The sequence below is a fragment of the Pelobates fuscus genome, chromosome 6 (assembly GCF_036172605.1).
Source record: "Pelobates fuscus isolate aPelFus1 chromosome 6, aPelFus1.pri, whole genome shotgun sequence".
NCBI classification, from domain to species: Eukaryota; Metazoa; Chordata; class Amphibia; order Anura; family Pelobatidae; genus Pelobates; species Pelobates fuscus.
The window spans coordinates 281,228,082-281,242,254 of record NC_086322.1 but is presented as its reverse complement, the minus strand read 5'-3'; the positions used below and the strand labels follow the sequence as shown (position 1 = coordinate 281,242,254).

Here is a 14,173-nt window from a genome sequence, read left to right as displayed (position 1 = left end):
AGATGGGATTGGTATGATGGAAGGTGAAGCTTGAGACAGTGTGCTATGTAATCTCCTTCAGCAGCTGATTAGTACAGGGGAAGGTCAACGTGGCCGGAAGGAGAAACTGAAGATTGTTCGGAATTGTGCAAACCAAGAGAGTTGATGAACCTGCCAGACCAAGGTTGATTGGATGTAAAAAGCTTGGAGATAGGCGCATTAAGATTGGAAGTTAGCAGATGGTGATTAAAGCATGGAAATGGTATGATGCAGAAGTTAGAAACAGAGCACAGAAGACGAGGTTGGGAACATTGTCACAGGGGCGCAGCTTCTACTGCATGAGATCAAAGATGAATATTATAGAAAAGAATATGGCAGATTCCGTACTGTTAGGAGTATCAAATATGGCAAGAAGGAATGCACACAGGAATGATATTGAATGGACACATAGTATAAACCTGAGAAGAGGAGAAGGAGATAGAAGAAATAAGAGGAACAGAATGAAAACATAGAGAATTGGGAAAACAGGAAAACTATCACACAAGTCGTCACCAAGACGGAAGTTAAGTAGTCTGAAGGCCACCAGAAGACATGGAAGCAGCTGTGTCAAATGGTGAAAGTCATTATTTAAGTTTTCTGAAGATTATATTCTTACCAGTAAGAGGAGCTTGATGGTTTTACATTTTATGTCTGGCATTAAGAAGGTGTCCTTGTGTACATTTGAAGAATTGAAGAACTTTGCACGGTAAGGTCTTCTGTCATAATCTGCCTCTAGGGTGTATTCTAACACTAAAAAGAAGGGGTTAGAAGTGATGTAATATCATATCACTTATAATCATATTACAGAACAACAATATTTTACACATCAACACCATAGGAAAAAGGATTACATTTATTTCTTGTGAATTGCTATAAACTTTCTTAAATGGATCGTAAATACACCCTCGACTTTCGGCTCTAGAGATGTTGAGGACTACATCACCCCTGATAGTTTGACAGCATTATGGCTGTAAGAGTATATGGGAGATGCAGCCTACTGCATTTGGATTAACATGGTTGCCTACCCTTGCCCTAGAATGATCATTTAAAGGAACGCTACCATAAATATGCAACAGATAAAAAAGCATATTACAGGTCAAAAACATGCAAAGAACAATAACTTACTAAGCATTAACAACATAAGTTCTAACATATATGTTTTAGCATGATGTCTTTTACCCTGCGCGTCCAACTGGCAATCAGCCAAATGGTGGCTATCAGTGTCTTTTGGGTTCTATAACCCCAATGGTCAGCATAATTGTTGAAGATACTCACTGATTTGTCTTTGAACATTGCGGTTTCCAGTGCTCAGCAAGTATGAAAAGCAGATTTCGACAGTCATACTGTACAAAAAGACACAATGAGAATTCTTAGCTATAAACATGTAGTGATGCAGAAAGGGACAGACGTTGGCTGACGAACAGAGCAAAGGCTACGCAAGAAATAAGGGCATAGAAATAATTATGGCATTAGAAAACAAAAATAGAATATTGTTTCGGGTAGGTCAAGGACCTATTACAAGTTCTGTTCATCAGGACGCTAGTCTCGTGTGTGAGACTGAAATGTTGAAATGTATGCTATAGCCTGCTTTTTCATGAAATAAAACATTGAAGATTTTTCTACAGCAAATCCTGTGAGTGCACATGTTTGCCGAGTGTTTTAACTAGCTGACAGTTGGACTGGGGTAAGAAATAAAACATTTTAACAAGTGTGGTCGGTATATGTAGTGCTTCAAGGTGCGATGAGTAAATATGGCACCAATTAAAACTATTCCCCATAAAATATATATATGGGGTACATTTGATGTTGTGACAGGCTTATGCAATGTATGATCATATACTGTAACTAAACCCCCATTATTTTTGCCTAGATTAGTTGTTTTTAAAAAAAAACAACAACTAAATAAACTAATAAAATCTGTGAGCTTTGAAGTTGCAATTTAGTGGATGAGCGAGAGTGTTGGATCTTGTGTATTGTATGAATTGGCCCTAGCAGCACCCCATTTATGCGTGTTCAGGTGAGTGCAGCCCTCTAGTTTCATATATATATATATATATATATATATATATATATATATATATATGTATTTGGGAATATAGGTCAACTCCTTGGATTTGCACCCCTCCCTGTGCCTTATATTTTTGCCTAGATTAGATTTTTTTTTTTTAACTAAAAAAAAACTCATAAAATATGTGAGCTTTGAAAGGTGCTGTTTAGTGGATGAGCGAGTGCACTGGATCTTGTGTAATATATATATATATAAACAATCCAATGAGGGAGGCTACTCTCTGGACTTAAAACTTCAATTTATTATAATGGATTAAAAATGACAACCAACGTTTCGGTCCCCGCTCGGGACCTGCTTCAGGGTCAAATACAAAAAGGAGCACAGATTGGCGACACATAAATAATAATTATATCACAAACTAATGGCTATAAGGATGACATTAGCGGTGGGATCCGGGATAGAGAATGCAGAAGAAGCAAATGCTGGAATAACGAAAATGGTTAGGGGGGCTACTGACAGAGGGGACAACAGACATCTCACCACTGTGTAGAAGAACATTTACTGGGATCGACTAGTGATGGCGTCACCTTGAAACTCTTTAAAATATTAATAACTGGACGAGATCTGCACGAAAGACGAAAAAAAATAAAAATATTACAGTAAGGGTTACTTAAAAATACAGGAATCAGTATAGAACTGCATTTCCCACAGCCCACAATTTCCCTGAAATCTCCCTCTACCTCAGTAGGACGATGCGATCAGTCAGACTGCCCACGAGAATGTCTGGGTAGGAATTTTCATCCACATCAAGTCCTCCACTTAGAGAGTAGCCAAAAGTAGATACACTGCCCGCCTGGGCACCATCAATCACCTGTCAGGAGGCAGCACAACTTTATACCATGTTTTTACCTCCAAGAAAGTACTGGCAAGGGACAATAACAATTATGTGAAATACGTGAAGGATGAAAGAGGAATTGTAAAGCAGGCAACTTTACCTGGTAGGGCTTATTTTGTAGGCCATTAGCCTTGCTGAGGTAGATATACACTTTACCAGAATCTTCGAAGGGAGCCCCGACTGCAAGGTCTGCAAACAATAAAGAAACAGATTTAGGGAAGATTCATTCAAATGCTCTTCCTATTACTCCATATAACCTCTCCCTATAACTCCTCCTATTACTCCATATAACCTCTCTCTAACTCCTCCTATTACTCTATATAACCTCTCCCTATACCTCCTCCTATTACTCCATATAACCTCTACCTATAACTCCTCCTATTACTCCATATAACTTCTCCCTATAACTCCTCCTATTACTCCATATAACCTCTCTCTATAACTCCTCCTATTACTCAATATTCCCTCTCCCTTTAACCCCTCCTGTTACTCCATATAACCTCTCACTATGACTCCTCCTATTACTCCATATAACCTCTCTCTCAGGGCCAGATTAAAATTGCTGACAATTATGACGGGCCTAATTACAGAATCATATCGACCAAAAACAGTAAAACACTCTCAAGCGTCATGTATCTGATGGAGATGGTGCTGGAGAGAAAGAAAACAACAGCTATAAGAAAACACATACCCTAAGCTAATCTCTCTCTAATTTATGTTTTCATCTTTCAAGTAAATCCATAACCCCTAACAGCAGTGTCCAGTCAAGCAGGAAGTCAATGGGTACGGAGAAGGGTGTGCCACTGACACAAATCATGTAACCTGCCAAAAGGGGCGAACATGCCCAAAAAGAGGACATGTCTGCCCAAAGAATTAGAAGGCCAGCCTGGCATGAATGCATGTAAGGCTGCCTGCCAATCATGCAGCTGGCCAACTAAGGGCATACTATGCAGACAGCACCCTGAGCTTGGCATAAATGCATCTAATGATGCGCTCGCTCAACGCTTTCTATGGACTGACCCCTAGCACTCGCTGGTCCACTTGTCTCCTTTCCTTCTTAAGCTCCTGGTATATAGTCAGGGACAGAGAAAAGCTGTATGTAATGAGTGTAGAAGATAGGGAACATGCCACAGTGTTAGAGAGACTAAAGTCAGCATTACCTTAAAGGAGCACTATGGGGTCAGGAACACAAACATGAATTCATGACCCTATAGTGTTAACACCACCATCTAGCCCCCCTGGGCCCCTCATGCCTCCATAAATATAGCAAAATCTTACTGTATTCAAGCCTGAAACTGTAATTCTGCATACTGTTAGACTCATAAAAACAAGCAGTCTGCTGACATCATTAGAAGTGGTGGCCTGATCTAATCACAGTGCTTCCCCATAGGATTGGCTGAGACTGACAAAGAGGCAGATCAGGGTCAGAGCCAGCATGATTCAAACACAACCCTGGCCAATCAGCATCTCCTTATAGAGATGAATTGAATGAATGAATCTCTATGAGGAAAGTTCAGTGTCTGCATGCAGAGGGAGGAGACACTGAATGTTTGGATGCATTTTAGGCAGCCATGACCCAGGAAGGATCTCTAACAGCCATCTAAGGAGTGGCCAGTGAAGTTATCACTAGGCTGTAATGTAAACACTGCATTTTCTCTGAAAAGACAGTGTTTACAGCAAAAAGCCTGACGGTAATGATTCTACTCACCAGAACAAATTCAATAAGCTGTAGTTGTTATGTAGTGTCCCTTTGGCTATATTCATTGTCAGACAGTCCACAAGTTTTGTTCCCATACATCCCTCCTAAGTTTCCATACTTAAGTAAGAGTATGTGAAAAGTAGTTAGGGTTGCCACCTTTCTTGGAAAAACATACCGGCCTTACTAATTTGCATAATTAAATATGTATGACTGACATCACATGATGTAAATCACAAGGAGTGACATAAGCGAAAACGCTGTAAAATCACCAAAAAAAACCACTTAGTTTGATTCTGCTGTATAGATGGATTCGTCCCAGTGCCGGCATGTCTCCCAGTGCCCTCCATGACTCAGTTCCCCCATGTGTCAATTACTCCAGGTCTCTGGGAGACTAGGGGGCACTGAGACACCAGGGACACTGGCTGGGAGACATGGGGACACTGTGTCCCCATGTGTCTGTGTCATAATGTCTTCCAATGTCCCTTAGTGTCTCAGTGTATGTCTCCTTGCAGCCTTTCCCCCCATCCCTTACTTCCCTGAGCTGTAGGCTGTCTCTATAGGGTGGCAGTTGCAGTCTGGACTCTCTGTAGCTGCACCCCTGCAGATCAGTGAGTATAGATAGGCAGGGAGGGATATGCTGGAACTTCCTATACCTGCCTGTCTCCACATACAGCGACCCCTATTGGCCAGTGCTGGTATTGCATAGTAATCTCTTGTTTATACTGAGAAAAATACCAACATTTGTATTGCCAGTAACACTGCAATATTGGCACCAGCCAGGCAGCCTCAAATACTGGCTGTGCCAATAAAATAAAAGCCAGGTGGAATCCCTAAGAGTAGTGTGTGGAAAAAAGAAATGTGGAAAAAAAAAAAAATTTTTTTTTTTTTTTTTTAAATTAATGGGCCTATTCCATGGGCCCAGAGCTGCAGCTCCATCAGCCCCTATGTTAATCCGTCCCTGCTCTCTCTATAACTCCTCCTATTACTCCATATAACCTCTCGCCATAACTCCTCATATTACTACATATAACCTCTCTCTATAACTCCTCCTATTACTCCATATAACCTCTCCCTATAACTCCTCCTATTATTCCATATAACCTCTCCCTATAACTCCTCCTATTACTCCATATTCCCTCTCCCTTTAACCCCTCCTATTACTCCATATAACCTCTCCCTATAACTCCTCCAATTACTCCATATAACCTCTCCCTATAACTCCTCCTATTACTCCATATAACCTCTCCCTATAACTCCTCCAATTACTCCATATAACCTCTCCCTATAACTCCTCCTATTACTCCATATAACCTCTCCCTATAACTCCTCCTATTACTCCATATAACCTCTCTCTATAACTCCTCCAATTACTCCATATAACCTCTCTCTAACTCCTCCTATTACTCCATATAACCTCTCTCTATAACTCCTCCTATTACTCCATATAACCTCTCCAGTGCCACATAGAAACTTTCAATATAACCCCTCTTTTTGGAGTACATAGAGTGGGTACAGATGAATGTGTACAGGTAGAGTGGGAATGCATGCAGAATGATAGACATTGGTTACAAGTGGAGATTAAATGGACACAGTAGGAGAAGGACTTTACCAGTGAATCCATCCTGATTAATGTCTCCAATGTTTGCTAGAGCAAATCCAAACCCAGAGGCACTAGGACCGCGCAGCACCAGAGATGACTCATTTTTGAAATACCCTGCCTCGTTGTTATAAATGTAGACTGATCCACCCACTTCCTCCTTCCGGTCAAAGTAATAAGGAGCCCCTACCGCAATGTCCTGCAGGCTGTGAATAAGAGGGGATAGCATGACTGGGTGGTCAAATAATCCCAATGAAAAACAAGAAAAAAAAACAAGGGTTTCTGCAACAAGAGATATTACAATACACTACAGACAAACACATAATAATAATAGGCCAACAGAAAGTATACAGAATAGCGACCAAAACAAGGCATCACCTAAAACAGGTTGCACACAAGATCTACCGGTAATATCGACCACAAACAAGATAGGCCAGAGCCAACACACAGAATAGATCGATACATGCCACACACAGAATAGATCGATACATGTAACATACAGAGTAAATCGATACATGCCACACACACAATATATCGATACATGCAACATACAGAATAAATCGATACATGTAACATACAAAATAAATCAATACATGCCACACACAGAATAAATCAATACATGTCACACACAGATTAGATCGATACATGTACCATACAGAATAAATCGATACATGCCACACACAGAATAGATCGATACATGTACCATACAGAATAAATCGATACATGCCACACACAGAATTGATCGATACATGCCACACACAGAATAGATCGATACATGTAACATACAGAGTAAATCGATACATGCCACACACAGAATAGATCGATACTTGCCACACACAGAATAAATCGATACTTGCCACACACAGAATAAATCGATACATGTACCATACAGAATAGATCGATACATGCCACACACAGAGTAGATCGATACATGTGACATACAGAATAAATCGATACATGCCACACACAGAATAGATCGATGCATGTACCATACAGAATAGGTCGATACATGCCACACACAGAATAGATCGATACATGTAACATACAGAATAAATCGATACATGCCACACACAGAATAGATCGATAAATGTAACATACAGAATAAATCGATACATGCCACACACAGAATAGATCGATACATGTAACATACAGAATAAATCGATACATGCCACACACAGGAAAGGCCAATACAGATCACACACAGGATCTAATACAGACTGCAAACCGGATGGACGAGAAAACATCACAGACCAAACACAGGAGAGACAGATACAGACCAAATTCAAGCTAGACCAAAGATCAAACACAGGAAATTCCAACACAGACCGCATACAGCATACACCAATACATGCCTTGCACATCTAATCCACCAATATAAATCATATACAAGATAATTAGCATGGATTGTACACAGGGTCCGCCTCTACAGACCACAAAAAAATACAGACCACACAAAAAGATGGGCTAATACAGACCACACGAAAAAAAACAGAACAAACAATACAGGATAAAGCAATACAGCAATACAGACTATGCACAGGATAGTCTTATACTGATCAAACACAGGATACAGCAACACAGTGCGCACACAGGATGGCCTAATACCGAGCAAATACAAGACAAAGCAATACAGTCCATATACAGGACGAGCCAATCCTGATTATGCCTAATAAGCAATACAGACTACAAGCAAGATGGACCAACATAGACCACACACAGAACAGCCCAATACATTAGACACACCAATACAGATGATACATTATATGGACCAATACAAACCACAAACAAGATTGACAAATACTGACCACACACAGGTGAAAATAAATGGAGAGAGACCATACACAGAAAAGACTAATTAACGTTATGCAGGATAGACAGACAGAATAGACTAGTAGAACAGACCACACACAGGGACAATAAAATAATATATGGTCTGTACTCACCCATCATTGTTAACATCCACAAGAGCGATAGCACTTCCAAAATAAGAGCCCACTTGCTCTGAAGTTAGGAAAGTTCTGACCTCCAAAGCGTCCCCCTGGATTTCAAGTAGAAACACGGCACCCCTATGATCAAAGCGAGGGGCTCCAGACACCACTGTCACCTGGTCCTGGTGCAGCACACCCGTGCTAATCTGAACGGAGTATCCTATAGGCAGAGCAGGGTGGGAGATTATGGCAAGAACCAATCAAGGCTTCAAGAAGGAAGCAATACAATGGGTGAGATTTAACAAATCTTGGAACAATGTATTAAGTCTGTCTGGTTTATATTTATTATCTGTTGCTTCTTTTGCATCCTAGCTTTTATTTTCACATATATGCACTTTTTTCAGCGACGCAAAAGATCTACCAATCTTTCTACCACTTTTTTTCAGACAGAAATGTATTCTATTCCACAACTTTTTCTTCCCACCTCTCTAAACGTGATGGTCTTTTTAAATAGAGATTTCACCGAAAACTGGTGGAATCTGTCACTTTTTAGATCACTTTAATAAACATATGATTAAAATAACGAAAAACAAACAGAATAGGGGAAATAAAAGGAACTAAAGAAGACAAATAATAATAACTGTGGCTTTACCAAGAAACATATGTTTATATTTCTCTAGTTTTCAAATATATTCTGTGGTATACATATTATTACCTAAATCAATGGTATTCTTATTTTTTTCCTTTTTGCCCTGGATAAATTAAAGGCACTACACACTCTTATACCCTTTTCTGAATACACCATGAGTAGGTGCTAGGAGGACTGCATCTTCTGAACTAACCAATAAGAGGTTTCTCCAATGTAGGACGATTGAGAGAGAAACATAAGACAGTTTATAAGGAAGCTTTTACCCATATATGTATTGTACTGTTTGTTGCTAGGATAAGAAAACTCCTTCATGTCCCAGTTTGTGTCTCTCTGTAGAATGGAATCAGTACCTGAAAAATAATAATGAAAATACAACTGATCAGAGGGCACATGACCACAGACAAAAAATACATGCGCAGAGAGGGGAGTTACGTGCCCACAGACAAGAGGTACATGCACAGAGAGAGGGGGTACATTTGCGGAGACAGATCGTACATGCTCAGAGGAAAGGAGTACATGTTCAGTACCAGGGGGCACAGGCACAGACAGAGAGAGAGAGAGAGAGAGTACAGTTTCAGAGACAAGCAGTACATGCTCATAAACAGGGTGACAGGAGGTACACGAAATAGGGGGTAAAGGTTCAGAGGTAGGGAGTATATGTTCTGAGACAGAGATATGCATAAGATAGAGATGCAGAGATAAGTATACTCAGGAGAAACAGGAGCTTCATTCTCTGAGACAGGGAGTGCATGTTTAGAAACCAGAGGTACAGTCTCAAATAAAGGAGGTATATGCTCAAAAAAGGAGGCACATGCTCAGAAACAGGAGGTATATATTCAGAGGAAGGAGGTACATGCTCAGAAAGCGGTTTTGATACCCTCCTGGGTGTAGGAAGATTCAATGACCCAATAAAACTGGAATTTTAACTTTACTAGATATTTTAAAATTTAATGACTCACAGCTTAAAGGGCACTATAGCCGCTGTAACGGCTTCATCTCATTGAAGTGATTATAGTGTCCGGAGGCAATGTGCTTCGAAGACTCAATGAGATGAAATGGTTTTAGTGCCTACAATGTCCCTTTAAAATGCTGACATTTTATTTTTAGCAATCCTAATTGCTAGCATTTTCCAGAACTCCAATCAGTGTGCCTTACCCTGCCAGTTGTAGGCCCCTGGAGCCCCAAAGTACACCATATTTTTTGTGAAGCCTCCACTCATGCCTAGCTGGCACATTCCTGTGAGTTCATGGTCTTTGTTAGAGTTACACAACTCATTGTGGTATGACTGCCAATCATCCTCGTCATTGAATTCTAAGTCATTCCCCCGAACGTAACATCTTCCAATCATTCTGCGTTGATCCTCATTGCCAGACCACTGCACTGCAGTATATCTGTGGGCACATACCTGTCATAGGCACAGAGTCTACAATTAATGCATAAGAACTCAAATTAACATCTATTTGTGCAAAGTGCCTTGTCTCTTATACAAAATGGTAGCATGCTAAAATAACCCCTAATAGTTCTTGGACTACAACTCCCATAAAGCTTTGCCATGGGCATCCCTGTTACTTAATATAGTACAACTCATCTCAAAGTAGCAGTGTCCCATAATCCTTCACTTCACATGTAGTAAGGTCTTCCCACAATCCTCATGCATAGTGACATACCCACACAGTGTTAACATCACATAATTATTTGCTCATAGGCAATGGCTACGTCCCAAAATTATTAGACTCTGGTAGCGTGCCAGTCTAACAGGATTCTCTGCTCACATGCACAACCATTGTTCCTGATCCAGCTTGCTTCTGCTTGTTGAGCATGTCTGGCAATAACATGAGGAACGGACGTACAGTCCCAGTTTTAATGCCGACTCTTTTTAAAAAAAAGGTACCGCCATAATACATGACAATTTGAGTCTCTCACTTTAATATTGCACTAAAATATTTTAATTGATTACAATATTCCACGTATGTAAATGGCATTAATATTTACCATGTACCTTTAAAAAAATATATATTTAATAGAACAGTAACACACATATTTCTAAACACTGGAGTAATATTCTAGAACCTTATATGCTTTTTTACGTCTGTTCACACAGAGAGTTAATGTCCAATAATCCTTTAGTGCTAAATCAAAGAATTCGGCATCATTGATTATCGTGAAGCAAAGCAGATGACGGGCTGCTTCCAGTAAGCTTTCACAGCAGGGCGAAAAAGACAAGAATATACATAATGTAATGAGGGAAGAGTATTTAGGAAAATGACACAACTGGGATACGTAGGACGTGTTCAGAACTAGGAAACTAACTAGGAAAGATAACGAATATATTCCGTGGAATAATACTAGAATAAAATATATTTAATAAATTAATGTAGGATCCAGCGTATGATTGCTAGAGTGCAATTTATAAAGAGGGTGAAAATTCTAGGTGTGCCGCACGTCCGCGCTGCATTCAATTTAGTAATTTGAGTTTGGTAATCCAATAAGCATTTGCTGTAAGCATCCTTTTCCAGAGGGGAAGCCCTGGCTATACTACAAAAAACAACACACACACATCAAGGGTGATTATAATTTAAAGGTTATTCTTCTGCTAAGCAGATGTTAATTTATTATCACACAATTGTTTTTGTTGCATAACATACATTTGACTTTGCCATCGCTAGTCGTCGCTAAGTGTTGACTTTGTTACATTTTGCCTTCCTTAGTAAACCGATACCCTGAATTCTACCTGGTCAGCTTATTACCCAGAATCTCCTGCTTCATAAGAGGTGGTCCAGTACGACAAGTTCAAAGAGTTGCATTTGTTACAGTATGCCGTCAAGTCAGCTGATATCCCACAATACTCCAATGGATCCTTAACGGGATACTATAGTCACCAGAACAACTATAGCTTAATGTATTTGTTCTGGTGAGTATAATCATTGCCACATTGCCATTAGGGACACCTCTTATGGGAAAGCATTGGATTGGCTAAAAATCGGCAATTCTGATGTCACCAAGGGGGCGGGCCAGTTCCACCGGACCTGCGCGGCACTGGAAAAAAGGTTAATTGCTTTTAAGGGGGCTAAGTGGGGGGCAAGCCACCCAAATGGTGGGTTTAGCACTATAGGCTCAGGAATACATGTTTGTGTTCCTGACCCTATAGTGTTCCTTTAAGTTCTGCTATAATTTTTACTTTGATACTTATAGAATACATGACATTGTCCACTTACCAACACCCGACCTCCATCTCTTTGTGACTCAACTGTGACGCCCAACCACATATTCTCAATAATATTTTTGCTAGGATCGCCTGATGGGAAAGTAATGAAAGGGCTTTTTTAGAAATTAATCAAAATGTCAACTATGAGACTGCCGCAAGGAGGCATGCACTTTAGAGAAAGTAGGTTAAAACTGCAAGGAGTGATAGGATTAAAAAGGAAACGGAAGCATATGAAATCAAAGCTGAATTCTGATTGGCTGACTGCTGTTCCGGAACCACTTCAGAAGGCAGGTGGAATGTGAATGAGGATAATGGAATCCTGGACCATCACTAAAGTAAAGAATCCATTAAGCAGTGAAAAAAAAATATTGTAAGTTCTAAATCGGATATACTGAACAGTAAGTGGGTAGGCAGGCAGACAGATGGACGGATATATAGTGTCAGGCAGTGCATTCTAACTGTACTGTTAAAAGTGAAACCAGCTCTATTAGGCGTGATTCTCATACTCACTTTCTGGATCGATGGAGATCCTGAAACAGTCTGTGGCGCTGTCCGTAATGGGACAAGCATAGAGAGCGCCTGTCCTGTTAGCTTTCACACCTACAGGTGCACTGTCTTGTGGAGCTCCTGAGAGAAGCCTGTAAAGGCAGAAACAATGATTGTTAAAAACAGCCATATTTAACTTCTATTGTGTGCAAGGCATTCTGGGATGAAAATGTGAATTACATGCTTGTAGTTTCTATCTAAATATCTATCTATAGTGTATATGCTTGCTCCAGTAGATCTCCCAAAATGAATACATCTTTGGGTCATCATGCCCAAAGTACAGAGACTAAAACTGGTCCGGAGACCAAAACTGTAGCCGTCTGGTTAAAAGCAAACATCCCTTTGCAGCACGACCCCCATTCATTTCTCTCTATAGTGCCCTGAGGGTGCCCCCACCCTCAGGGACCCCCTCCCGCCGGACTCTGGAGAGAGGAAGGGGTTAAACACTTACCTTTCTCCAGCACCGGGCGGGGAGCTTTCCTCCTTCTCTCCTCCTTCCTCGCGCGCGCATTCAGCCGGTCACATAGGAAAGCATTATCAATGCTTTCCTATGGACGCTGGCGTCTTCTCACTGTCATTTTCACAGTGAGAAGCACGCAAGCGCCTCTAGCGGCTGTCAATGAGTCTGGAGGCTGGATTAACCCTCAGTATAAACATAGCAGTTTCAGTTTATAAAAAAAAAAGGGTTAATCCTAGAGGGACCAGGCACCCAGACCACTTCATTAAGCTGAAGTGGTCTGGGTGCCTAGAGTGGTCCTTTAAGTTAATTTAAAACTTAGGGCCAAAATACACAAACTGGGAGCATTGTTGACTTGAAAAATGTGTCCAATTCAGCTATTTTGTCCTTAAATTTAAAATTCCATTTGAACACAGAAAGAAAATAGAACAGATGACAACATCAATTCGATAAATTGCAGGATTTAAGGGTAGCTTATTCACTCTATTTCACCAACAGATGGCAGTGTTAGTGACCTGCAATGTACGCCAAAGGAGAAATCGCTGAGCAGAGTTTTCATTAGAGTCATGATTTGGTTTGAAGATATTGTTGCAGATAGCTTGCATAAATCATTATTTTTTTGTTCACAGAGCGAGAGATCTTCCGTCTCAGATAAGCATGATGCAAAATTATGTTAGTTTCTTATATAACAACATTTTATTTACATTCAAGATATTTCTGTTTCGAAATAAAAGTAAGAGAGAAGACGTACACAGCTATATATTAATTGTATGCTTCCATTATTAGACTTGGGCATTTGTTTCCGGAGGAACATGTTTTCGCCCGAATTTTCTGCAATTTGTTCATTCGTCTGCATGGGGCGATAAGTGGGGCCTTTCTTTGATATTTAAATCCTAGTTACGCCAATGCAAGCAGCACAGTGGGGATGGGTTCAAAATAATAATAGATAGTACCGGGGGGCGGAGCCAGCACCCGAGCAAGCAGGACGCACCTTGCAGTAGCTCCGCTACGAAAATCCGCATACCGCAGAATTTATGATAAAAACGCCATAAATAACAAGCTAAACAACGCCCTCGGTGTGCCTAACATCATGGGCAAAAAGGCCAAGAAATATAAAGCCGACCCCAGCTCCGGTACCAGAGACATAGGGTCGTTTCTCTGCCCGACCTCG

General features: G+C 40.5%; 1 protein-coding gene across 2 annotated transcripts in view; it reads right to left on the bottom strand.

The window, feature by feature from the left end:
- Positions 1–14,173, bottom strand: part of ITGA3 (integrin subunit alpha 3) — a 71,322-nt gene that overhangs the window by 27,273 nt on the left and 29,876 nt on the right. For both annotated transcript variants that reach the window (XM_063459273.1, XM_063459272.1), the window contains 11 exons: positions 12,510–12,637; positions 12,010–12,089; positions 9,950–10,199; positions 9,058–9,144; positions 8,161–8,365; positions 6,230–6,423; positions 3,022–3,110; positions 2,767–2,897; positions 2,567–2,650; positions 1,294–1,361; positions 635–768 (listed from right to left, as the gene is read on the bottom strand). In XM_063459273.1, the coding sequence (XP_063315343.1) occupies positions 635–768; positions 1,294–1,361; positions 2,567–2,650; positions 2,767–2,897; positions 3,022–3,110; positions 6,230–6,423; positions 8,161–8,365; positions 9,058–9,144; positions 9,950–10,199; positions 12,010–12,089; positions 12,510–12,637 (1,450 nt within the window). The remainder of the gene's footprint in view (positions 1–634; positions 769–1,293; positions 1,362–2,566; positions 2,651–2,766; positions 2,898–3,021; positions 3,111–6,229; positions 6,424–8,160; positions 8,366–9,057; positions 9,145–9,949; positions 10,200–12,009; positions 12,090–12,509; positions 12,638–14,173) is intronic.